The 24,669-nt window shown below is 46.2% G+C and overlaps 2 protein-coding genes across 3 annotated transcripts; one reads left to right on the plus strand and one right to left on the minus strand.

The window, feature by feature from the left end:
* Window positions 1-3: 3 nt before the first annotated feature.
* Window positions 4-19,988, minus strand: tnrc6ba (trinucleotide repeat containing adaptor 6Ba). 2 transcript variants are annotated; one of them, XM_015000202.2, is made up of 22 exons: window positions 19,852-19,988; window positions 18,084-18,170; window positions 17,677-17,698; window positions 16,873-17,298; window positions 12,898-15,402; window positions 12,162-12,326; window positions 11,330-11,526; window positions 11,159-11,230; window positions 10,401-10,592; window positions 10,139-10,258; window positions 9,920-10,045; window positions 8,232-8,372; window positions 7,327-7,431; window positions 6,715-6,910; window positions 5,517-5,684; window positions 4,250-4,396; window positions 4,028-4,171; window positions 2,978-3,070; window positions 2,639-2,848; window positions 2,292-2,359; window positions 2,067-2,206; window positions 4-1,727 (listed from the first exon to the last, which is right to left on the minus strand). In XM_015000202.2, the coding sequence occupies exons 2-22, from the start codon at window positions 18,138-18,140 to the stop codon at window positions 1,259-1,261; spliced, it is 5,763 nt and encodes a 1,920-aa protein (XP_014855688.2). In that variant the 5' UTR covers window positions 18,141-18,170; window positions 19,852-19,988; the 3' UTR covers window positions 4-1,258. The 2 variants fall into 2 exon arrangements, with proteins under 2 accessions (XP_014855688.2, XP_014855689.2); XM_015000203.2 differs by lacking the exon at window positions 10,139-10,258.
* Window positions 19,989-20,267: 279 nt separating this feature from the next.
* Window positions 20,268-24,206, plus strand: LOC106925739 (uncharacterized). Its single transcript, XM_015000209.2, has 8 exons — window positions 20,268-20,402; window positions 21,302-21,429; window positions 21,699-21,908; window positions 21,979-22,161; window positions 22,600-22,731; window positions 22,811-22,915; window positions 23,448-23,577; window positions 23,652-24,206. The coding sequence occupies exons 2-8, from the start codon at window positions 21,303-21,305 to the stop codon at window positions 23,716-23,718; spliced, it is 954 nt and encodes a 317-aa protein (XP_014855695.2). The 5' UTR covers window positions 20,268-20,402; window position 21,302; the 3' UTR covers window positions 23,719-24,206.
* Window positions 24,207-24,669: the final 463 nt, after the last annotated feature.

Genomic DNA, 24,669 nt, shown 5'->3' on the forward strand with positions numbered 1-24,669 from the left:
AGCCAGACTTCAACTCAACCTTTATTATCTTGTTCTTTTCTGCTTTAAATTAACTTCCTCTCCTTTTTGTAACATATGAAATAAATGAAAACATCCTGAACAGGAGTGATAATAAAGACTGACTTAATTTAAACGGATACATAAACAAAAAAAAGAGGAAAACAGAAAAACACAGTAAAACATAAACGGGTAATGTCTTTAACGTGTCTGTAAAACACTGTTCCAGCTCAGCTTGGTATGGTAGGACATGGCATCTTCACACAAATGCCGTCAGTTTCCTGCTTTGTCTTCAAAACAAAACATTTCTCTTATTGCATTTGACAGGAAAACAAAAAACGCTGCTAAAAAATAAACAACCGACATCGGAGACGTATAGAGCCAGATCAGTTTTTGAACTTTTCAGGCAGACGGTCGAAAAAATCCGTTTACATCCAATCGCTTCCCTGACTGGTAGCACACGCGCACACACACACACACGCACACACGCACACACACACACACACACACACAGGCGGGCACGCTGAAGCGGTTCTTATGAATCTCTCCTGGACATAAAAGAAAAACATTCATCATCATGTTGAGCCGCTGGACGCTCTTCATGCACTCAGGCAGGCAGGAGGGCAGCTTTACAGCGAGTCATGGTTGCATCAAAACAAAAAAACGACACAAAGATTCACCGATTTCTTTAAAACATAAAAAATATGATAAACAACCAACGTACACCGACAGAGATACGTTACTGTCAAATATATGAGCAGAGAGGGTGATGACGGGGTTCAGCCAAGGCCACAGCTGTCGCAACGTCTTACCTGTTGGAGTAAAAAACTAAACGAGGAAGAGGAGGAAGAGGAGGAGTCGATGAACCCAGAGGCTAATAGTGCAAGTTTGGCTAACGATGCGTGTGTTTTACCCTGGGTCCCTCTCTGATGGCGGCGCTCCGTACCAGCAGACTAACCTCCGCTGACGCGTGTCGCCGTGTGATTCAGTAGTGTGGCGCCGTTCCTAAGCTCCGCCTCCCTCTCCCCTCCGGAAACGGAAAATGAACGCGCCCCGGAGCGCCGGGCCGAACACGGGCTCAGTCTGCGAGTCTGAGATCTGACCGTTTAATACAGATACAAAAACAAAGTGACGCACTAAAAACAGCGAGTTTACTGGTTGCCATGGCGACCCGGAGGGGCGGAGCCTGAGCGGTCTGGATGCTGATGGTGAGGTTCTGAGTTCAAGTGTTGCTGTCGTCTTCATGTCGGAGGTCGGCGGGTCAGATGGAGTCGGTGCCGCCGCCCAGCAGGTCGCCCGGCAACAGGGAGGCGGGGCTTCCCATCTGGTGGCGGTCCTCCAGCGCCGGAGACGCCCAGAGGCCGCCGCCGGGGTACCCCCCCATCCCGCCCCACAGCGCCGGCCGGGACGTCTCCGCCGCACCGCCGCCGTTGCTGCTCCACTGCGCGAAGATGCCGAGGCCGGTCGCCTGGGCGGCGCCGGCCGGGTCCGACGGGCCGCCGTCCAGACTCTGCCACCCTGAGCTGGAAGACACGGCGGCGCTGGAAGGGGCGGAGCCTTCCACTCCCCCGGCCGCGGTGGCGGCTCCAGGCCGGTCGCCGGCGTTGCTGCCGGTCCCGGCGGCGGCTCCTTCGCTCCCTGCTCCTCCGGCCTGGGAATGTGCAATATAACGAGCGACCTCTTCCTCGCTGACGAACTCCGCCAAGATGGTGGTGTTACCCAGAACGCACCTGGGGCAAAACAAGATGGAGGCCGTCACCGTTATCACTGAGAAAAGCTTTCAAAGGTAAAAGCTAGCATAAAACTAGCATGCTCTCTTCTCAACTGGTGCCCAATGATTTTGCAGCAAAGATTTGTCTATCAGTTTAATATTAATAGATGTTTCCAAAGGTCAAAGGCCAACTACTCCCATCATGAAGAAAGAAAAAATATATATTTTTATTAATGTGAAAAGCTTCAACTGAGGAAACCAGCATGCTAACTCAACTGGTGTCAATCTTTTAGCTACCAAGCTTCACTGTCAGTTAATCTGCACTCGGCTACGGTTTGGCGTTTCCCGTTTGCCTTACATGTGGAGCGCGCTCTGGGCCTTGGCCGCCTCCTGTTTGGAGCCGTAGCGGATCAGAGCAGTGCCCTGGGTCAGGCCGAGGTGAAAGGTCAGCAGAGGGCCGTGCTGCATGCAGATGGTTCTCAGGGTGGAGCCGTCGATCTGCGGACACACAGCAGGCCAGACGGCGCTAAGCTGGCAGCCGGAGCTCACTTCCTGTTTACAGTAAGGTCGGCGGCGTGCGTACCTGCGGCGTGAGGTTACTGAGCACCAGCCAGCAGCTTTCCCGGCCGTTCCCGTCGCTCCAGGTCGAACCTGCAGACAAACTTCACCTTATTCTGGAGCAGATGGTCACATTCATCATGTTAAAGTCAGTCAGTGTTTTTACTTCACCCGTTTCAAATTCTTTTATTGCATTTTAGGCAATTAAATGTTTGTTTTCTTATTGGAAATAAAATTATTTGCATCTTTTAAAGTATTTCTAATATTTCATGAAAAAGTTTGAGGTTAAAGAAAAATCTGCTGAATTATTTTTTATCTGGTGTATTATAGCTCCGTTAGCGTGGTTAGCTCCGTTAGCGTGGTTAGCTGTACCGGTGTTGGTGGCGCCGCTGCCCCAGCCCCTCCCAGCGAGCCGCGGCGCTCCTCCAGACCAGGGCGAGGACGACGGCGGCTTCTGGCCGGCCAGGCCGGGCGGAGGCCGGGCCAGCTGGGCCTGGATGCTGCTGCTGCTGCGGCTGGCTTTCCAGGACTTGTGTCCAATGGGTTCTGGAGGCCAGCTGGTCTTATAGTCTGTGTACTTTGCTGCAGAAAGCAACACATACAAACACAAACAAACTTCACCAACTTTTTTAACCGTCATGGCCTTATTCTGCTGTGATGTGAGTAAAAACTGGAATTGAAATACAAAGGAAGGCAGTTCAGTTTATTTACCTGAGTTGTGTGCATTGTTAAGAAGGCTGTCTGAGGCACTATAGGGCCAGGCACCAGGTGAAGGCAGCAAGGTGTTCAGGGGGGGGGTGGAGTCTGCAACACAGGGCAAACAGTCTGACCTCAAGCTGACCCCAGCACAGTTCACCTGCTGCTCCACCAGCACTTTAACATCCAGTCATTAGTTAAATCCAGGAAACTCAGAAAATTATGTGGCTACAAGGAATAAAACTTCAAATGTCAAAAAGTCACAAATATGCAAGAAAGGCGATTTTTCTGTGACTGAAGGCTTAAATTTATATTAAAACTAAGATCCTCTGACAGTTTAAAGACAAAAATTAGCATGAAAAAAGAAAAATAAGTTCAGACAAGTTTAGCGTCGTCAAAGGTTTCTGCAGGTTTCACAAACTCAGACCCAAAACCGTTAATTAAATTTAGAAAAGAACAAATGTTACTGAGATTAAAGCTGCCGTTACTTTCCGACTTCAGCTGAACAAACAGGTTTCTGTCCAGTCAGCATAACTGATGCTACTGGACGATAAATCATGCCAGAGTTATCGCGATAAACGATAATATTGTTTTGAGACCATTTTCTAGTAATACAATGACAATAATGCAAGAAGGGAGATTTTTTTATTTAGTTATAAATAAAACTATTTGTAATGTTTTAAACTTTAAATTCTGATGGATGTTTAACACTGGACCTGGAAGACATTTTAAAAATACTAAATAAACAAAAAAATAAAATGAATTATGAAGTCTTTAAATTATCCTTTAATAAAAGTTTTATTTGAGACAAAAACATCAAACTGAAATTTTATTCATCCAGTTTTTGATACAAAGAGAAAAAAAATGATAAATCATGAAAATGATTGAATTATTTTAATTTATTAAGCTTTTAATTGATTGATTTATTTCCAGGAAGCGAACTTTCATATTTACACTATTATCAATAAATAACGTGAAAATGGTCTCAACACTTTATTATTATAATGGTAATTAATTCTAACTCATCGTTTCCTGCATCATGACCTCTGACCCCGCAGTCCGTACCGGTATTGTCTTGCAGCAGCTGGTGCTCCGAGTCGTTGAGGCCGGGTGAGACCGCGTTTCCCATCATGCTCCCCGGCGTCATGTACGGGTCGGACTCCGGGTCGACGCGGTCGATTCCCTTCCACGGCACGCCGGGCTGGAACTCTGCAGCGGGAACAAACATGGCCGTCAGTGACGCCAGCGGCCCTCGTCCGACGCCGCTTCCCGGCGGGATGCACCAACCGGGCGGCCAGCTGGGGGCGCTGCTGGGCTTGGCGGCCATCTTGTTGCCGGGGGTGCGATGCCAGCCGTCGCTCGCTCCGTCTCCAACCAGCAAGTCAAACTGGGAGTAATGGGAGGCGCCTGGCATCTTGATGGGGGTGACGGGGCCTGACAGGAAGCAGACGAATGTGACCCACAGCCAGGAAGTAACTAGTTACTCACTTGTTGGAAAAAAATACTTTTAGGATTATTTTTGTGTCCAAACTGAAGAAAAATGCAAAGATTCTTTTATTTTTATATTCTGACCAACAAACATTTTTTATGAAATCTGTAAATCATTAAAGATCCGAGACACAAAAATCACTTCAAACTGTTGCCTTATCTAAAAAAAAAAAAAACTGTTCATCATTTTTGGGTCGTTAATTGTTTTCTGTTTTATTGGCCAAATTTTTCATCATTACTGACTTGCAGTTTGCGGCCGAACCAAAGTATTTTGAAGGGCCATGAATGGCCCCCGACCCACACTTTGGACACCCGTGTCATACATTTTACTTTTGATTTCAATTATTTTCATTTTGGTCTTTAACATTTTTCAAATAACTTTATATTCTGGTCTGATCATGTAATGTTTAGTTGCTGATTTTAATCTCTGGCTTTTGAAGATTTAATTTGTGGAAAATCTGGATTTTTAAACTGTTTTTCCACCAATGAGCTCCTGGGTTCAGAGTGATGTCATCGCCCCACGGCGGCCATCTTGTTTGACAAACGTTATTTACTTCTATTTATTTGGACTTTAGTTCAGGTTCACTTCATGATGAAATGAGAGTCAGACTAAGATTAATATTTATTTTACCAGAATAAAGTCATGATGCTACAAGAGTTCAGCTGCAGTAAAACCAGAATAAAGTTAAAGAAAAATATTTTAAAAACTATTTAAGCTTTTTCCTCATTAAAAACAAACATTTATTTAGCAGTAAATTAATCTTTATTTTTCTAATATCATGACTACATTATCATAATAAAACAAATTCTTCAGTTTGACCCTGAAACCACATTTCATGACTCAGAGTGAAGATTGAAATAAAAATCACTTTTTCAAAATATTTTCTGACATTTGTGATTTTTTTTATGAAATAAGGCAAAAAGAAAAAAACAAGTTAATTATGAATGTATGACAAAAGTTGGAAATGGGCAGAACTGACTGAGTGTGTAAAAGCAGGAGGTGCCTCCATGACGGATCGTTTTTCCAGAACCTCAGATCCACCGGGTCAAAACGTCGGCCTCTCACCGTTTTTGTGGAAAGCGTTTTCCGGTGAAGACGCGTCGGGGGAGCAGCTGCCCTCCATCATCCATTTGAAGCGGGACTGAGGCGCCGCCGGGTCCTTCATGGCGCCGGCGCCGCCCACCATGGAGCCGCCCAGGTCCAGACCCGGCAGGTTCACAGCAGAACCGAAGCCTGAACACACACACACACACACACACACACACACACATTAGCAAACAGGATAGTACTGATCGGTAATTAATCACATTTTGGTTTCTGATTGATTGAAACTTTCTGCAGTCGATGCGCCCAGGGCGGCCATCTTGTTTGTTTACAGTCCGTTTGTCCGTTGAATTCAGGTCGAATCTACGGCCGAGTGTTCGGCTCCAGGTCAGATGTTTTATCCATTTGTTTTTATTTATGATAATAAAATCATAATACTGCAAGAATAACGTCAGAATTTTATGAGAACCCCAAAATAAAAAAGTAAATAAATAATGTTAAGCAAACTTTGGTAAAAACTTTAGAGATAAAACTTTATAGAAATACCAGGCCAGTCAATAAATCACATGATAATTTAAAACAGACTCAATTTAATTTTTCTCTTTCTACCAAAAACTGGATGATAAAAGTTTTCAGTCTGGAGTTTTGGTCTGAACAAGCTCTTATTCTGAAGGACCATTTTGTTTCCAGAAACTCCATAATTCAATTTATAAGTTTTATTTATTTAGGATATTTAAAATGTCTTCCAGCTCCAAAGTTCCACCAATAATTTAAAGTTATTGCTGTGTTCTTGCATCATTATGTCATTGTTATCGTTACGTTACTGGATAATCATCTCAAAACAACAATATCGTTTATCGCAATAATTCTGGGACGATTTATCGTTATGACTGGCCTAAAAAATCCTTCACCTTTTAACCATCAGCATCAAATTATCATCAGTAGCAGAACTTTGAAACTCAAAGTACAAACAAACAGAAGCTGCAAACAAACAAGATGGCTGCCCTGGGCGCACTGACTTCTGAACTACAGAAAGTATTAAATTAAATCATCACAAACCAGGAATGCGATCAATCGATCAATCGATCAATCGATCGAACGACAGAAGAATGAAACGATAAACTGAACAAAACTCTTGTAACTAAAATGTTCTTTCAGGTTAAATTTTGTTTCCTTCTGCCGTTTCTGACTTTACTCCAGCAGTTGGCGGCTCACTGACCCGAGTACGGTCCGAAGGGTTTCTGCTGCAGGTCCGCCACGGACCCGGCCAGGCCCGGATGGGGCAGCGCTTCGGCGCCGGGGAGTTTGGGACCCGACCCGCCGTGGTGGGAGGGGGAGAACTTGGAGCCGGACCCCAGGCCGCCGATCTGCTGGTGCTGCCTCTGCTGCTGCAGGACGGTCATGATGCGGGCCAGCTGGGGAGGCGAGGAGGAGGAGGAGGAGGTGATGAAGGGAAAAACTGGACTGGCTCGTTATTAGAAACATTCATTCTCCTTTGCAGAGCTCCTCATGGTCATTCAGATTTAACCCTGAGCATCAGTTTCATCACCTATTCCAAGCTAGATTTAGGTCTGGACTTTGACTAGACCGTTCTAAAGTCAGTCCCTCCAGGATTTTATGATTGTTTTTGTGATTTGTGGTGTTACTTTAGAAAATATTCCAGGAATTGTTATATTTCTTGCATAAGGTCTGATGACTGGTCCTGCCCAATGCAAAATGTTTACATGCTTCATTATTGCTCTGTTCCTTCACTAACTGGCCTTTTTCTGAGTGTATATCCCAGCAAACGGCTGCTAGCGGCGTTTGGAGCAGCGGCCAGGTGTGGCGGTACCTGCTGAGGGTCGGGCTGCTGACGAACGTTTGGTGAGAACTTCCTCTGGTTCTGCAGCATCGGCTGCGGCGGCGGCTGCTGCTGCTGCAGTAAGAGCTGACAAGCCTGAACACAAACAACGGACAAACGTTCAGATCTACTGTCAACATTTACTTATTAAAGAGAAACCAGGCTCTGAAATCAGCAAATCTTTCAACTTGTTCTGATTCTTAAAGGGCCAGTATCATGTTTTGTTTTCCAGGCACATGGAGCCATTTTGTAGCATAATGAAGTAATTATTACTTTCAGCTGAACAGAAGATAACTTCCTGATCAACACCTTGAAATTGGGCCTCTGTCTCTTTAAAAGCTCCTGCTCCTCCTGAAGCTCCGCCTCCAGGAAGTCGTCCCAACATGGCTCCTCTTTAACCCTTCCATGTTTTTACCAGTGTTGCTCTGAGCAGCAGCTCCTGTAATGAGCTGTTTGCTAATTGCTGCTGGCTAGTCTGAAGGAGCCGAGTGGGGAACAGTTTTAACTGGAGCTGAATCGGCCGCCCATAACAACAATCCCTCTGGGCAATAAACTGTCCCAGAAGTTGTTGCGTTAAACAATAATATGGTTGTTTTGGGACCATATTCTAGGAATATAAAGGTAATAATGCAAAAAAAAAAAAAACATGATCAAAGATCAATAAAGTTTAAATTCTAATGAACATTTAAATATACAAATAAAACAGAAATGAATAAAATGAATTATGAAATGTCAGACCAAAACACCAGACTGAAACTTTCATCATCCAGTTTCTGATGGAGAGAAAATAACAGATCATATACATGGAAATGATGGATTCTGCTTTAACTTGTCATGTGATTAACTGATTTGCTGTTTGAGATTTGTTTATTCCAGGCCTGCGGCGCGGTGCTCACCAGCTGCAGCTGGATCTGAGGCGGGTAGATGCTGAGCATGGCGATGTGCTGCGGGGACAGCTGTGGGGGGAACACGCCTCCCCCGACGGCCCCCACCGCCCCGCTGGGAGGCGGCATCGGCTTCAGCATGGAGCCCGGCACCTGCAGAACCACAGGCGGCCGCAAGTCAGCCTGACGACCCATGAACAAACCCACTGAACCTGCTGCATCTGATCAGAACTTCTTCAAATTAAATACCATTTAATATCTTTCCAAACTGACCAGGATTTTGTAATATTTTGCATTTAAAATCACTGATTTGTGGAGCCGACTTAGAAATATTTGCAAATAAAGTTGGAAATTTGTGCTTAAGAGGTAAATGTGACTGTTTGGTAACTTACTAAGTTGACATGAAGTAAATCTGAGGCATCAGAAGAAAGAAATGCTGCGGCGCGGTGTTAGCATCACTTAATGTTTTTGACCATTTTGGAGGAAAATTTGCAATAAATTCATAATTATGCATTAGTGTGAAACTGACTGATGTAGTTTAGCAGAATGCAGATAAAAACTGTTTAGTGTGACTCAGTAATATTTAAACCACAGAACTGTTTTACTGAAGGCTAAAATAAAAAGCTGCGGCTGTCCGGATTCGGCCCGCGGACCGCGAGTTTGACACCTGAGGTTCAGATGAAAACAAATCGGCAGGAAGTCGGGATTCGTTCCTAACGGTGCAGACTGCAGGTTTAACCCCTCGCTGTGCTGCGTGTACGGTCATGTGACCCAGACTAGCAACGCGCTGCGCAGCGGGAGCCGCAGATCAACCGTCACCGGAGAAACTCTGCTCACGTTAAAACCCCAGAGAATCAAGACGTGACGGCAACATCGCTGCGCTGAGCTGCAAAACGGTGGGATTAATGAGGAGAACAGGAAGAGGTTCTGCCTAAACGCAGATTAATAAGCAGAAAAACACGAGAATCATAAAACCTACAGGAACTAAAATAAAAAGAAAACAAGATGCATAAAAACACAAATCAGGTCAAAAGTACAAAAACTTCTGAGTTTATGTCAAATCAGCAGAAAGACACTTCTAATGTATAAAACATGTTAAAAATAGACGCATTTCAGCTGCACATTTAGGTAAAATCTGCAATAATCACGCCAGTCTGACTGAAATTAATAATAAAGTGTGTTTAAGTCAGTCAGTCTTTAACTGAACCTTTTCAATATTTACAGAGATGAACATGTACTGAAAATCATTTTAACACTGCGCCAATATTTACTGGAATAAATAAATAAATTCAGGAGCGTTCGCTCACAACCAGGAAGATCTGAAACTCGTCTCAAAAACTCCATTTTGAGTTTTGCGTCTTTTTTAACGAGATGTTTTACGTCTAGTAAAAAACTTTTCTTGTTATAGTAAGAAACTTTCACTGCATCTCATTTTCACCAACACTTTTCATACGATGGAAAAGTCACAGCGAGAATTTAGCAAAACATTTTCTCTCCCTATGAAAAGAAAACTTTTGGATTTTGCATGTTGCTATAGCAACAGAAAAACCCTCCAAAATGCTAAGCTTGCAGATTATTATCAATCATTTTTCATTTTCAATCCATAAAATGCGAAACTTTCAAAGATGTGGTGATGTGCTTGGTGTGGATGATCACCACCGGCTCCTACCAGGGAAACAGGAAGTTGGGATGGTTGTTACCTGGGCAGACAGGAACTGATGAGGCACTTGTGCTCGCATCCCTGGGGACTGGTTTATGGGCGGGACACCGGGCTGATGCCGTGACTGGGACATCCCTCCGGTCCCGCCAAAGATACTGTGGCCGCCCTGCAGTCAGAAAACGCAGCGTTTAGCGGCTAACAGCGGCGCGCAGGCGGGCCGAGCAGAAGGTTTGGGCGCCACCGGAGGACAGGGTCTTACTTGTCTAAAGGGGACAGAGTGGCTGAAGAGGGAATGGGGCTTGAAGGCGGTGGGAGGCGAGTTCAGAGAGCGAGGCGCCTCGTCTCCAAGGCAACCATCCTGATTGGCCAAATGTGAGGTCTGTCAGAGCGACAGCCACAGGCCGACCAATCAGAGCCGCAGAGAGGGGAAAGGCAGACGGAGAGAAACGACCAGGCAGGGAGAAAAGCAGAGTCACCAGAGGGAAGGCGGTTCGGACGCAGCGGCGGGCGAGAGGCCGTACCTTATCGTAGTAAGACGCTGCGTCCGCCGGCGCCGGCTCTTTGGACCCGGGACGGTACAGCATTCCTCCACTCGGCCCTCTTCCTCCTTTCCTCATCTCTCCGTTGTAGTCGTTCATCGCCATCCCCCTCTTCTCCGCCTCCAGCTTCTTCTCCGGCGGCAGGTCCATGTTCGGCCCGCCGGGCTCGTCGCTCTGTCGACAGATCGGACCGCGGTCAGACAGGAAATGTCTGCTGCGGAAACAACTAACAATAAATACAAACTTTGAACTTTGACGCGTTTATTGGGACTGTAAGCAACAGGTTGGATAAAAATCTGAGAAGTGCGGCATGCGTTTCTCCCAGAGCTCTGATCAGTCAGTCAGTCATCTGAACGTGGCGACTCTGGAGGAGCTGCAGAGTCACCATGACGATGACTGCTGCATTCAAGGCGCCTGGGAAATGGGAATTCTGAGCTGGGAATTTAAAACGTCTCCAGTTCCAGTGTCAAATGTCTGAGTTTAGACAAATCCAAATTAAAAGTTGGTTTTACAGTGCATTGATTCAGAGAGGGGATAAAACAAATGCAAGCCACACTTTGAAGATATTTTCTAATAAAATCTTTAAGGCCATTCAGCTCCGTGGTTTTGTCCCACACAGAGTCTGCCTGGCACAGGAAGTCCTGAAACATTAAGGTTTGGAGTTCTGCTTGTGACGAAGGTCCGTCGGTATGGAAACGTTTGCTCTTCGCTGTGATTGGGTCATTAGTTTTCAGTCATACCAGAATCCCCATGTGGGAAAACTGCCTGTTGATGGGACTCATCCAGGAATCTCCCGCAGCCTTCAGCGGAGCCTGAAGAAACCAGAGCAGAGCTTCAGCAGAGGAAACACAGAGAACTGAAAACAGGCCGCCTGCGATGCGACCTCTGACCCCACTGAGGTATTAACTGGCCTTGCTGCCGGTCTTCTTGCCCGGGTTGCCTTGCCCCCAGCCTCCGTTGCTGCCCTGGCCCCAGGAGGAGCCGCTGCCCTGGGAGCCGGCGCTGTTCCACATGCCTCCTCCGTCCTCCTCGTCCTCCCAGCTGGAGTGGCGCGACGCCGCCACCGAACTCTCCTTCTCCCCCCAGCCGTCTTGCATAGACTTCGATCCTTTAGATCAGGGTCAGAAAGTTAACCAACAGCTGATCAGAAGCCTCAACCTGCCTGTGACGGTGAACAAACAGGTTCACCGTTTTCACACGCGATGCTGGAGACGCTTTAAAAACCTGGACCAGGCCGGAACTCTGAGCAGCCAAAACGACTGACGAACAGCAGAAATGATGACATTTCATTTGGCACATCAAATATAAATATCACTTTCTATGAAAACTATTCCCCATGGATGTGTTTCCAATCTGCATTGCTACATATTAAGACAACAATATATTTTATTTAAAATTCAGAAACAAAAAACAAACACTGGATTTTTTAGCCTTTTTGTTTTGAAGCAGAAAAACTGAAGAATGAACCAGATTTTACTTTGGATATTTAAAACGTCTCCCCAACGCAGTTAAAGCTCATTGGTCTGAGCAAAACAACAATATTATTATTTATTGGAATCATTACTGGGACAATTTATCGCCCAGTAACAGCCATAGCTGTAGTGCGCCAACAACATGCTGGCTAGTGCTAAAACAGCAAGTTAGTAACCATGGCAACCAGCTCTTTATGCAGTCAATCCCTCTAAATGCACAGAACAGATTCAGCTCCAAACATGATGAATAAATGAAAAGGATTTTTCTCACCAGATCTGATGGAGTTTGAAGGAGCGTTTCCCCAGCCTGCCGGCTTCCCCCCGGCGTCGTCGGCTTCCCCCCAGCCAGTGGGAGCGTCGCTGGGTTTCCCCCAGGCTGCCGTACCGTTGTCCACCGCCGGAGCAGCTGGAGACGCGCCGCCCCAGCCCGAAGGTTCTGCAGACAGACACAGACGTCAACGACGTTCCTGGATTTACACCAATATGTCCACACTCAGCGACTCTGAGACTTCAGCCAATCTAAGCTGCACATCTGCTAAAGCTACTGATCATTAGCCACTTCCAACCAAAACTTATGCACATTTAGAGCAAACTTTTAAAACGTTGCATGGTGCAAAACATGCATGTTTCCATCTACCAGTTGGAGCGAACCAAACATGTTGATGCTACGCGTGGCTGTGATGGGTAGCATGTCGTTAATGCCAGGCTAGTTAGCATAGCCACTGATGATGGCTGTGAAACGGTTTTCCTGCATTGTTCGTTTCTCTGCTATTAGCACATTTAGCAGTGAGTACATGCGGTTGATTGACAGCGGTACGTCCCTCCTCCCGGCTCTGACTGGCTGTTTCTGGTTGCTAGCGGCTCATGCTGTCAGACAGCCAGATCAGATCAGGGAGATCGATCAGTTCTCGGATCATCAGCTCCAAACATGGCGACAGATTAACAGACATGTAAAAAAGGTTCTTTAAAGAAGTTTCTGCAGCTCTAACCGGATCATGTTCTGGTACCTGTGAGCGCCGCAGTCGGCCTGTTGGGCTGCTGCTGGACCGGCGGTCCCGGCTGCTGGTTCTGACCCGGCCCGTGCGGCTGCTGGCTAGCAGTGCCGCTGTTCTTGTCCCACAGGTTAACCGGCTTGTAGTTGTAATGGGTCGGGTCTCCCCACGCAGACGTCCCGTCGTCGATCTCGCTCTTCCTGCTTATGGACTGCGGGGATGGCTCTTCCCAGCCGCTCGGTTCTGGTCCACTCCCGCCTCCGGCAGGGATTGGTCCGGAGTTCCAGCCTGAGCTTTGGTTCTGCGCCTGAGCGGCCATCTTCCTCCCGCCGCCGCCACCTTGCATGGCCCCTTGGTCCAGCTGCGGGTTCTGATTGCGGGGCTGTGATTGTTGCGGTTGCGCCGGCGGGCCTGGCATGGAGCTCGGCTGGCTGTTTGGCATCTGGTGCATTTTATTCCCTCCACCCCAACCCTGGTGGGGTTTGGGCGCCATGCCTCCAACGCCATCCACCCCGCCGCCTCCTCCGCTCCCTCCCCCTGTGCCTCCTGCCCCCCAGCTCCTCCGGGGGGCGCTGCTGTCCCAGTTCCCCCAACCACCTCCACCTAAATCCCCCCCTGAGTGCGCGCCGCTCCTCCTCTCGTCATCCCAACCCCCACCTGATTTGGATTCTTGCTCCAACCAATTCTTACCCGGTCCAACCTTGGGTTTTGATCCCCAGCCGCTGCCTTCGTCGTTCCCCCCTACGTCCTTCCAGCCCTCCGTCCCTTTCTCCTGCTGACCGACTTCCCCCCATCCTCCGCCCTTTTCTGCCCGACTGTTGCCCCTCCAGTCTTCGCCGCCCCAGTCCTTGGCTTCATGATTATCCCCTCCGCCCCAACCCGCCGCCTTGCCCTGGGTCAGCCCGGACCCCACGCCGGGTGCCACCGATCCAGACTGCGACATGTTCCTAATGTTGGCGCATGCGGTTGGGGGGCCTCTGCCGGACAGAGACGCCCCACTGCTGCTGCTGTTGCTGCTGCTCTCCCAGCCTTCCCCTGATGACCCGGTGGAGGGAACCAACAAGGGACTGACCCCCGGACCCGCCGAGTCGGTGCTGAGGGTTCTGGGTCCGCCCAGAGCGACGGGGTGTTTTGATGAAGCTTTGCTTTGTTCCTCGACGTCCCAGGCCGTGTTTTGGCGGATCTGCGTCTGGCCCCAGCCGGAGTTGGACAGGACCCGCGGGTCCAGGTCGGACCGGCTGAGCAGGTTCTGTAAGGCAGCTTCTGCGTTGGGCGCCTGTCGACGAATGCGGTTGCCGTTGGGCCCGCTTCCACTTCGGGAGTTTCCGCCGCTGGATGAAGAACCCCCGTGTCCTCCTTGCCCCCCGGCGCCGTCGCCCCATTCCCCAACTTCCCCGTCTCCTTTCTGATTGTCCCAGGCTCTGCTAGCAGCGGGGGCGGTGGATGAGGACGCAGTGGGGGGGTTCCCTGCAGTGCTGCCGCCGCTGCTGCTGCTGTTGCTGCTGCAGTTTCCCATTTCTTCAGCTGCAGGTTTCGACCCGCCACCCCAGTCACCACTGGAAACCCCTCGATCCGCTCCCACTGGTAACCCCCATCCTCCCTGAGATGCCCCGGAGGTTTGACCCCCATTTTCAGCACTAGGGTACCCCCAACCCAAAGTCCCTTTATCCCCTTCTGCTGCCCCTTCCTCCCATCCGTCAGTCCTTGAGGCACCCGTTTTGGAGCAAGCTGCAGGGTAAGGTTGGCCTCTCCAGGAGGGGGCATGGCTCGGGTCTCCTGCACCTACCCTGCCCCCCCCAACACCATGGTCCATTCCTCCCCCAATCCCTTCCCCCCCTGAAATATTTGGTCCCGCTGATTCACCGTCCCACTTCCCCCCTCCAACGTCTCTGTCTCTGGATTGCATTTGGTGAAGTTGGTGCTGATGGGCGCTTGACTGATTCACAGATATAGATGGGTGGCCCCCCAGGCCCCCGGCTGCCCCACCCCCCAGCCCCATGGAGGCGGCGTTGTTGGCAGCGGCGGGGCCGTCCTGCTGCACCAGAGCAGGCCAGGCTGAAGGGTTGGCATTTGGACTGAAGTTGGCACCTGGAATTCCACTGCTACCATCCAGGGGGCCACTGGCGTCGTGGCTCCCGGGCACAGCAGGGGCTTTGGAAACAGAGGAGGGCTGTTGCAGCAGAGGCCCAGCTGCACCTCCTCCAAGATGACCCTGGGGGGCAGTTGACCCCCACGCCGCACTGTTAGGCAACTGCATACATTCATTGGGCAAAGAGAACGAGGAAGTGGGTGAGGGTTGGCCGCCAGAGGCACTGATGCTCGTCACAGGCGTGCCGCCGTTTCCTCCATCGCTGCCAGCAATACTAGGCCACTCCTCCAGGTCGTTGCCGTCAACAATGACCTTCTCCTTGCCCTGAGAGGGGACCTGGCTGCCTGAGCTTGCCCCCCACATGGAATTTGCATAATTATTAGTAGAAGCAGCAACTGATGGTGAGGTGAGAGCCAATGAAGATGCAGAATCTGTAAAAAGGGATAAGGAAGTCGGCAAGAGTCAAACAGGCCAGTCTGATTAGATATTTCATTACAGGCTAGAGTCTAATGGTGTTCTCCTCCTTCAGTCCGGTCGACCCGGTTCTACTGGAACCAGAACTCCATCATCTGCTCCACCTCCAGCTGCTCTGAGTCAAACCAACCTGTTCCCCTCCTGACCTGTGGGGGCGCTGCACCAAGAACCACTGAAGGAAACGACACAAAAATCGGTTGGAGGATTTCTCTTTAGTCTTTGGTGGATGGTATTCTGGGTAAATCCAACCAAAGCTAACATGCTAGCCTAGCGCTAGCAGCAGAAATGGCTCCTGGTCTTTAGCCTAAAGAGAAATCCTCCAACCGCTAAAATCCTCCATCTTGTTTCCATCTGGTGAAGAAGGAAGTTGCTCTCAGTGTCTTCAGAGGTTTTTGTGTCGTTTCCTTCAGTGGTTCTTGGTGCAGCGCCCCCACAGGCCAGGAGGGGAACAGGTTGGTTTGACTCAGAGCCACAACAGCTGGAGGAGGAGCAGATGTTCTGGTTCCAGTAGAACCGGGTCGACCGGACCATCAGGGAGGAAAACAGACTTATACTAAAAATGCTTGCATTACTCAGTCCCTTCAGAGTTTTTCTAATTCCACAACTGTGGAAATTTGTTTTTACAAAAAAAACAAAGTGGCAGTATTTATTTTTTCTACTGCCTCAGCTTTACCTGATGTCTAATTATATTGGCAATATAACAGTAATCGAGTTATTTAAATCTTTAAAGAATTATCTTTTTATCTGCATGTTTTTTCTTCTACATGTAAATTTTGGGTAACACTTTATTTGAAGGGGGTGAATAAGACTGACATGACACTGTCATAAACATGTCATAACACCTGTAATAAACATGTCATAACACCCGTCATGAACATGAATAAGCCTTCATGAATATTTATGACTGTTGTCATAAAGCGTCATTCGGTAAATTATGACACTTTTAATACAAAGTTGACATTATTCAAAATGTCTTTATGATAACTTGACATTAACCAGGAAATCATCACTGTTTAAACTTTACCTTTAATAACAAAGTTACTTCATTTTTAAAGTGCAATCAGTAATACTTTTATAACAAATTTATATCAGTCATGACTTCTTGGTTAATGTCAAGTTGTCATAACAAAGACATTTGAATAATGTCAACTTTGTATTAAAAGTGTCATAATTTACCGAATGACGTTTTATGACAACAGTCATAAATATTCATGAAGGCTTATTCATGTTCATGACAGGTGTTATGACATGTTTATGACAGTGTCATGACAGTCTTATTCACCCCCTTCAAATAAAGTGTTACCAAATTTTGTTAGCAGTTTAACGAGAAAAAAAAAATTTGCAAATTCTTTGGAAATATTTCTGAAGTAGCAGCATAAAATCTGCTCCATCACAACCTGCAGCGTAAAGGAACATGGCCGCCTTACCTGAAGCAGCAGCCATGTTTGTGTTCGGGCCATCGCCCCCGCCTCCCAGCAGCATGGAGGACAGCGGCGGCTGCCCCCTCTTCAGTAGCACTTTATGGTCCTGCTGGCAGCGAAACCGCGGCGGCACTTCTCTCGGCATGTAGCGCGATGGCTGCTGATTCGCCTGGGCTGCGCCGCCGCCCGCGCCGCCGTTCCCAGTGGCGCCGGGGCCGGCGGCAGAGGAAGAGCCGGTGTTGGAGGCGGGCTGTCCGTTGGCCACGGCCAGGCGCTTGGCATTGTTGCCGCCCGGAGCCGGGGGGGCAGCGCTGCCGGGGCCCGAGGTGGCCGGGGACGGAGCGGCAGTGGGGGCGGGCACAGGGCTGGGGGAGGCGGAGCTGCTCTGGGCGGCGGGAGACTGGGCAGCAGCCGGCTTGGTCACGTCTGTCACTGCAGCGAAGGAGAAAATACCAAGAAACTGATGAGATGACGGCAGCAGACCGAGAAGCAAACGAGTGACAAACTAAAGCAAAAATCAAAGGCGCACGTTAAACACCTTTTTAAAAATTAATCTCTTTTTTAATTAGGCCAAACATTTAAAAATTATAAGATGCCAGTTATTTAATTAGGATTTAGTAAGAAATAATTAACATTTGCAGAAAAATCTAATAAAAACTAACTTGTTTCTCACAAATGTTAACATTTTGTTGAAGCAAAAATAGTTTCTTCTGTTAATGTAAAGATAATAGAAGAGATTTAATCACAAACATTAAAACTAGTCCAACAGATGGAAACAGCAGTTAAATAAAAACATTACATTCAGCTTACCTTTGTTTTTTTGCTCTGCAACCTGAAATGAAGAAAATGTTTCTAAATTAATCTTTTCATGAAATAAAACTTGCAGTATTGAAGCTTTTCAATACATTTTCACATCACAGTTAATAATCAAGTAGAGATCTTGAATCAATCAAACATAATTAATCACCATGAAGTACAGTTTTAGCTCAGTTAAATAAAATAAAAATTCACTACAGGTTAAGGATCAGCTGGACAATTTCTCCTCAATCAGAAGATAAAACACAACGACCACAGTATCCAGAGAAATCAAAGCAAATTAAGGAATATTTAAGTGATTTATTAGTTACTTCCTGTGATTCTGAACCCATAATTTTGTGCAATTAATTTCTTTGAGAATCTGAATCACTCGACTCGTTGCAGATTGCAGGTCGACTTGCCTTCTGAGAGGCTTCCCTTTTCCGTTTGTCTTCCTTTTTCCTTTTCTTGTCTTCCATGAACTGCTGCTCCCGACCAGATTCTCCCCTCTACAAAAAACAAACAAACTGTGACTTATTAAAAAAAAGAAATCTCAAATGTAAAAGGTTATATCAGGGTTTGGAAACTAAGAGTAGCTTAATAAGGTTTAGTAAGTTCAGTTAGCGTAAAGGAGCTAACTGAACTAACAGTGAGTTAGCATGACTGTAAAGCAGCAGACTGCAGGCTAGCCAAACAGATTCTGACCAACCAGCTCGTTATGTTTCCACTGCAACTCAATCAACAACAAAACTGCAAGAAACCATAATATCACAGTGAAGTACATCATTTTATTAAGTCTTTAATCTCCCCATACATCTGTAAAAAACTCAATGCATCACCATGAAGCAGCAGCTTTAGCTCACAGTGACTCAACAGACGCAACTAAGGTAGAATATAACAATTTACTTTTAAAATGTTTTAAGCATTAAACAAGCTGCTTGGTCATTATTAAATTAAATAGTTGCCTTTAAAGAACCACTGAATGCTGAATGTGATGCAAAGTAACTGGAAAAATAAATGTTTTAATATCAGCAGTGCAGATAATTGCAGCTTTTTATACAAATAAAAGTATTTCAGCAGAACATTTTGTTTTAAATCTACACAACACAGTAAACCAGTGAGATGAGTACTGAAATAAAAAGCATATTTAATAAAAACAGCAGGATCTGGTCTGTTTGAAACTGGCAGGAAAACCGAATCATTTGCATAATCTGTTCATATCCTGCAGCCTTAGAAAAACAAACATCCATCTAGATCTGTAAAGATAAATAAAACCTTGTTTGAAAAGTATTTAGAACATAGAAATGTGTGGAGGCAGACGGACAGTTCATGAAATGAGCATTTCTATAGAAATAAACTTCATGAAAATGTGAGCTGAAGCAGCAGTTAAATGCCAAAACTTATAATCACAGGAGACGTCTGAGATCATAAGGACAGCCTGAACATAAAGTCAGAGATAAACAGAAAGGTTCTGTGAACAGCTGGGCCGGGCCTGGGTGTTAGTTTCGTTTTTGATTTTTCCAACCCTCAGGATTCCTGAGCTCAACCTGGCATCTGACTGAAGCATTTCTGACCTCAGGCCTTAAGATTCACCCAGATGTTGATGTTCCCATCAGTCAGAGCCCCAGTGACCCCCAGGTGACCCCCCCAGGTGACAGGTGTAGCTCAAATCCAGCAGCAAACGTTCATGCAACATTTATTCCTCTAATCCTTCAGCTTGCAGACCAGCTAACGTCAAAGTTAGCAGGTCCCCTTCCAGAATGAGTGGAAAGGAACTTAAGGGGAAAATGCAACAAAAGGCTTTAATAATAAATTCACTGAGCACAGACAGAACCAGGAACCCAAATTATCTGGTGGCTGAGTATCAAAATCGATTCTTATTAGCCCGCTAATGCTAACACCAAGGAGTGGTTTCATTCTTCGGTCAAATATATGCGCCCAGTAACGTGTTAACCAGACAACCCAGTGTTAGGTTCGGTTAACTGGTACCAGCAAACACAGAAGGCCGAACCCCTAGATCTGCTATAACGCTCCGCTACACCTAAGCTAGGTTCCTGACAGCGGCTACAAGCCGCAGCTAAAGGCGCTAGCAAAGCTACAAGCGCCGCATTTCTCTGACAGCTACGGTATTTTTGCATGCACACCATTTCTAACCCAAATCAGGAGTTATCAGCAGCACCAGCGACTCACCTCAGGAATCACATATGAAGGTTGGCTAGCCTGCTAGCTAGCTTAGCTAAAGTGCTTCAGTGCGAGCTTTCTCTTTTTCAGGCATTCGTCGAGGCTACAAGGACTTGGACGCCTGAGCGGAGAGTCAAGTAGGTGGAAAATGATGAAAACACCAAGAAATAATACGCTACCGGTTTGCAAATAAGTACTAATGTTCCAAGTCTAAACGCTAATGTGCAGAAGAATTTAAATTTCAAAGCGCTGTGGAGTCAGTCGGTTGACGGGCGGCCATTTTGCTGCTCAGCATGTAGCGTCTCCAATGGGCAGCCCGAAGCAGCTGCGAGGAAGCGCTCTGACTGGCCGGATCCCGGCGGGAGGAATCGGTAAAACAGCCTGCTGACCTTCACAGACCTCACGCTAATTTCACGCCGCTTTGCATAGCGTCTGTACGGGACGGGAGCGTTCCAGTGTCGTTCAGAAACAGAGTGAGAAGATGGAGAGTCGGAGGGAGCCTTTTATGCCTTTTTAAGAAGCCGGCATCCGTCGGAGGACCGTATCTTTACACGGTTAAAGTGAGAAATTTTCTCGTTTTTACGGCATGTGGTTAGCCAGAAGCAGCAGCGGGGAATCTTTCTCTTTTGTTGTTTGTTTTTAACGAGATGCTGCTAATGAGTTTATTTCCTAGCTCTGGTAGCTAAATACTACGTTGGAGTTGAAAGTTACAAATATAAGAGTACTTTATTGATCCCAATGGGAAATTAAATGTCGTTCAAATTCTTTAGTCACTGTAGATATTGGCAAGAAAGATCTCCGGTAGCGGTCTGTATTACAGCGAATAAGAAGAAACCTCTGACTTAAGACGCTCTAAGATTATCTCATGAAGAGGATGGTCAGGATTATAAACAATTTTATTGATTTTATATAAAATCATTCCTTGTATGATCATCTCCAGAAATAATTCCAAAATACGTTTTTATAAAGTCAAAATCAGCTTCTGATTTTACTTTTCTCGGGATTCTGACTTTAATCCCAGAATTAAAAATTTAATCCAAGAATTTTACCCTTTTTTTGTCAGAATTCTGATTTAATCTCAGAATTAATTCTTTTTTCCACAAAATGATGTTATCCCTCTAATTAAAGTCAAAGGATTTACTTTTTTGTCTCACCTGGAACGTTGCTGGAGATGGGCACCAGCAACCCCCCGACCTCGCTAGGGATAAGGGTGTACAGAAAATGGATGGATGGATTTACTTTGTTGCTCATAATTATACATTTAATACCAGAAATCCAACATTTTCTTTTTTTTAAATCAGAATTCCAACTTTTCTCTCATAATTATAAAATTAAATTCAGATCTCTTTTTTTCACTGGCCCTAATATTCTTCGGTACATCTCAGGTCATTTGGGCCTGAACTAAAATCACAAAAGCAGATCTCTGGCTGTGATTGAAGTGGTAACTTTTCCTTGACAGGATGGCAGCAGCGAGGAAAAGGAAAAGTGAAGCTTTGGGAGATGAAACCGAAGATGAGGAGCGAGGAGACAGGCGAAGGAGGATCAGGATAAACAACAAACACATCGGAGCTCATGTTGGTATTCAAGGTAAACTTCACTTCCTCCAGCAGAGAAATGAGTTCAGTCCAGTTTTAGGTCAACAGCAGCAGAACGATTAACTGCTGGCAGCAGCATCTCATCCGATGGTTTTTCCTGACAGAAAACAGAAAGTTAACAGTTTAAATAACAGCAAATTGTGCAAATGGGAGAGTAGTAGGAGAAGAAAGTGAGGAAAAGTGGCCAGTTTGTCCACCAGCAGCCCTGTAGCAGCACGACTGCAGAGATGAGTCAGGACATCCACTGGTGCGTCTCTGCAGGAGGGATCTGGAAGGCGGTGGAGTCCAGCGCGGCGCTCGGCGCCGGCGCCTTTGCTCTGTTTCTGGGCTCTCAGCGCTCGTGGAAGAGGCCGGCGCTGGACCCGGCCGCTGCGGATCGGTTCCAGGAGAGATGCTCTGAACTCGGCTTCGACCCGGCTCACATCCTGCCTCACGGCTCCTACCTGATGAACTGCGGATCGCCCAGAGACGGTTTGTCCTTCCGTGTGCCGGTCGCCTCGGGTCGGCCGGACCTCTGAGTTTGCGCTCCGCTCCGCTGCAGACGTGTCCGAGAAGAGCCGCGCCCTGCTGGTGGACGAGCTGAGCCGCTGCAGCCGCCTCGGCCTCCGCCTCTACAACTTCCACCCCGGATCCTCGCTGGGCGCCATCAGCACCCAGCAGTGCCTGGACAAGATCGCCGCAGCCATCAACCACGCTCACCAGCAGACTCCTGCTGTGGTCACAGGTACGGAGCAACAACAAGCACAAAAACATCCAGGCAAGGTCGGAGCTGGTTCTGCTGCGACGATCAACACGAAAACTAACCAGGTGTTTATGTCTAGTTTATGATATAAATATATTAGTGCACTTCAAATAAGACAAAACTAACTTACTAGTAACTTTTCAGCAAGAGACAGGATCTTATTTTAAGTCAGTAAATCCTTAATATTGATGAATAAGTTCTAGTTCCACTGGCAGATGATTTAATTTAAATGTAAATATTTTTCTCATGTTATGAGTGAAATAATCTGCAAGTGGAACCAGAACTTTTTCATCAGTATTAAGGATTTACTGACTTAAATAAGCTCCAGAAAAGTTACTAGTAAGTTGGTTTTGTCTTATTTGAAGTGCACTAATATATTTATATTATAAACTAGACATAAATAGTTTCTTTGTGGCTCAGTGCTGGAGAACATGAGCGGTCAGGGCAGCACAGTGGGGGGTCGGTTCTGTGAGCTGCGGCGGGTCATCGAGCGGGTCCGGGACCGGAGCAGAGTGGGGGTGTGTCTGGACACCTGCCACGCCTTCGCTGCAGGTGACACTCCGCCGCTTCCCGTCGCAGCAGAGCCACCAGCTCAGAACGTTTCAGATCGTTTTCCGTTTCTTCTGTTAAGGTCACGACCTGGCAGCAGACGGCGGCGTGGCGGCCATGTTGGATCAGTTTGATCAGGAAGTGGGGCTTCGCTACCTGAGAGCGGTTCACCTGAACGACTCCAAAGGTGCAGCTGGAAAAACCTGAGATCCACGTTTCCAACGTTTCTGCAGGATCACAACAATTTAACTTAGTTTAATTCAGTTTGTTTCAATTAGTTTTTACAGTGTTCTATTAATTAAATATTGTTTTGTTTTCATTGGTTATAACAGTAGTTTTAGTTTTTTCATACGCTGATTAATTTCTAGGTGCAGAATTAAAAGAAATGAAGGCAAAGTGATTCTGTCTGCATCGGTCAGGATGAAGACTTGGCAGAAGATGCATTTCTAACAAATCTGATCTTTTCCCCAAACTTTTGCAGTGTTGCATAAAGGAATGCTGCGTGCCGTAAACTGCTTCTGTGGGGAAAAATATAAATTTCACATCAATTCAAAAGGCTGATGAATCGATTCATAAACATGAAAACAAAGGATATCTTAACTAAAACTTCAGTTTTAGTGCGATTTAGTTCCAGTTGCTTAAAGTTTTTCCATTAATTACCGTTTTCTAACCCAAATGTTTGTTGGTTTTATTCAACCTCGGTCTGCTGCTCTCTGCAGGAAAACTCGGCTGCAACCTGGACCGGCATGAAGACATCGGGAAAGGAAACATCGGGCTCTCGGCGTTCCGGGACGTCGTCAACGAGCCGAGGCTGGACGGAGTCCCGCTCATCCTGGAGACGCCCGGACGGTGAGAGTCGAGCCGGAAAACCGTCCGACGACGGTTCAGCTGCAGGTTCTACCGCCATCTTTGTTTCCCTGCAGGCCGGGATTCCAAGACGCCGAGCAAATCGAGCTTCTCTACTCGCTGTGTGAGAAAAATAAAGAATGAGAGAAACAACCGAGGGCCACGCTGAGAACATCACACAAGAAAACTAAAGGATAAAGTCACAACATTATGAAAATAAAGTTAAAAAAATGAAGAGAATGAAGTCAAAAATTAAGAACATTTTAAAAAATGACAAGCTTAAAGTAATACAATTAATAAATTCATATTATTTCCTTTATTTATGAGACTAAACAAGAATGAAATCATATTAGGAGAATAAATTCAACATCAAACTAAAGTCACTATTATGAACAGTTAATGAGACTAAAGTCATAAAGAGAATAGTCGAAATGTTACGAGCATAAAGTGGCAGTATTGTAATAATACTTTATTCTGAAAATATAATTATTGAAATATAACTTTATTCTTCTTCTCTTATTATGACTTTGTCCTCCTAGTTTTATTTGTGTGGCCGTAGCGCTCCATCACCATCCAACCGGTTTTAAAGAAATGTTTCCATTTTTCATCCTTAAATAAACAATTTAAATAAATCTGGTCCTGCGGGGATTTGCTTGGCCACAAGGGGGCAGCAGACTCTCAGAAATACTCCACAAACTTTATTCCTACGAGAAAGAAAAGCAGCAAATAGACAAAAACTTTCATATAATCCTTCAGAAAGAGCCATTTGTGGAGGTAAAATCCATATTTTTTATTCATATTTTCCAACCTGTATGGTTTCATCTACTGAGCAGGTCCGGCTGCTGGGACTGGACCGGTTGGTTCTGGTTTCATCCATCTTCTTTTTATGTTACTTTGAAGATTGAATACAGTTGGTCCTGTCACAATAAACAATAAATCAACTAATCACATGATAAAAAAAAACCTCAATTTCCATTTTTATGATTTATCATTTTTCTCTTCCTACCAAAAACTGGATGATAAAAGTTTCAGTTTGGTGTTTTGGTCTTTTTTTAAGGTCATTTTGTTCACAGTAAATTTATAATTGATTTTATT

This window comes from Poecilia mexicana, unplaced genomic scaffold (assembly GCF_051168715.1).
Source record: "Poecilia mexicana isolate PSO_F unplaced genomic scaffold, ASM5116871v1 scaffold_19, whole genome shotgun sequence".
NCBI lineage: Eukaryota > Metazoa > Chordata > Actinopteri > Cyprinodontiformes > Poeciliidae > Poecilia > Poecilia mexicana.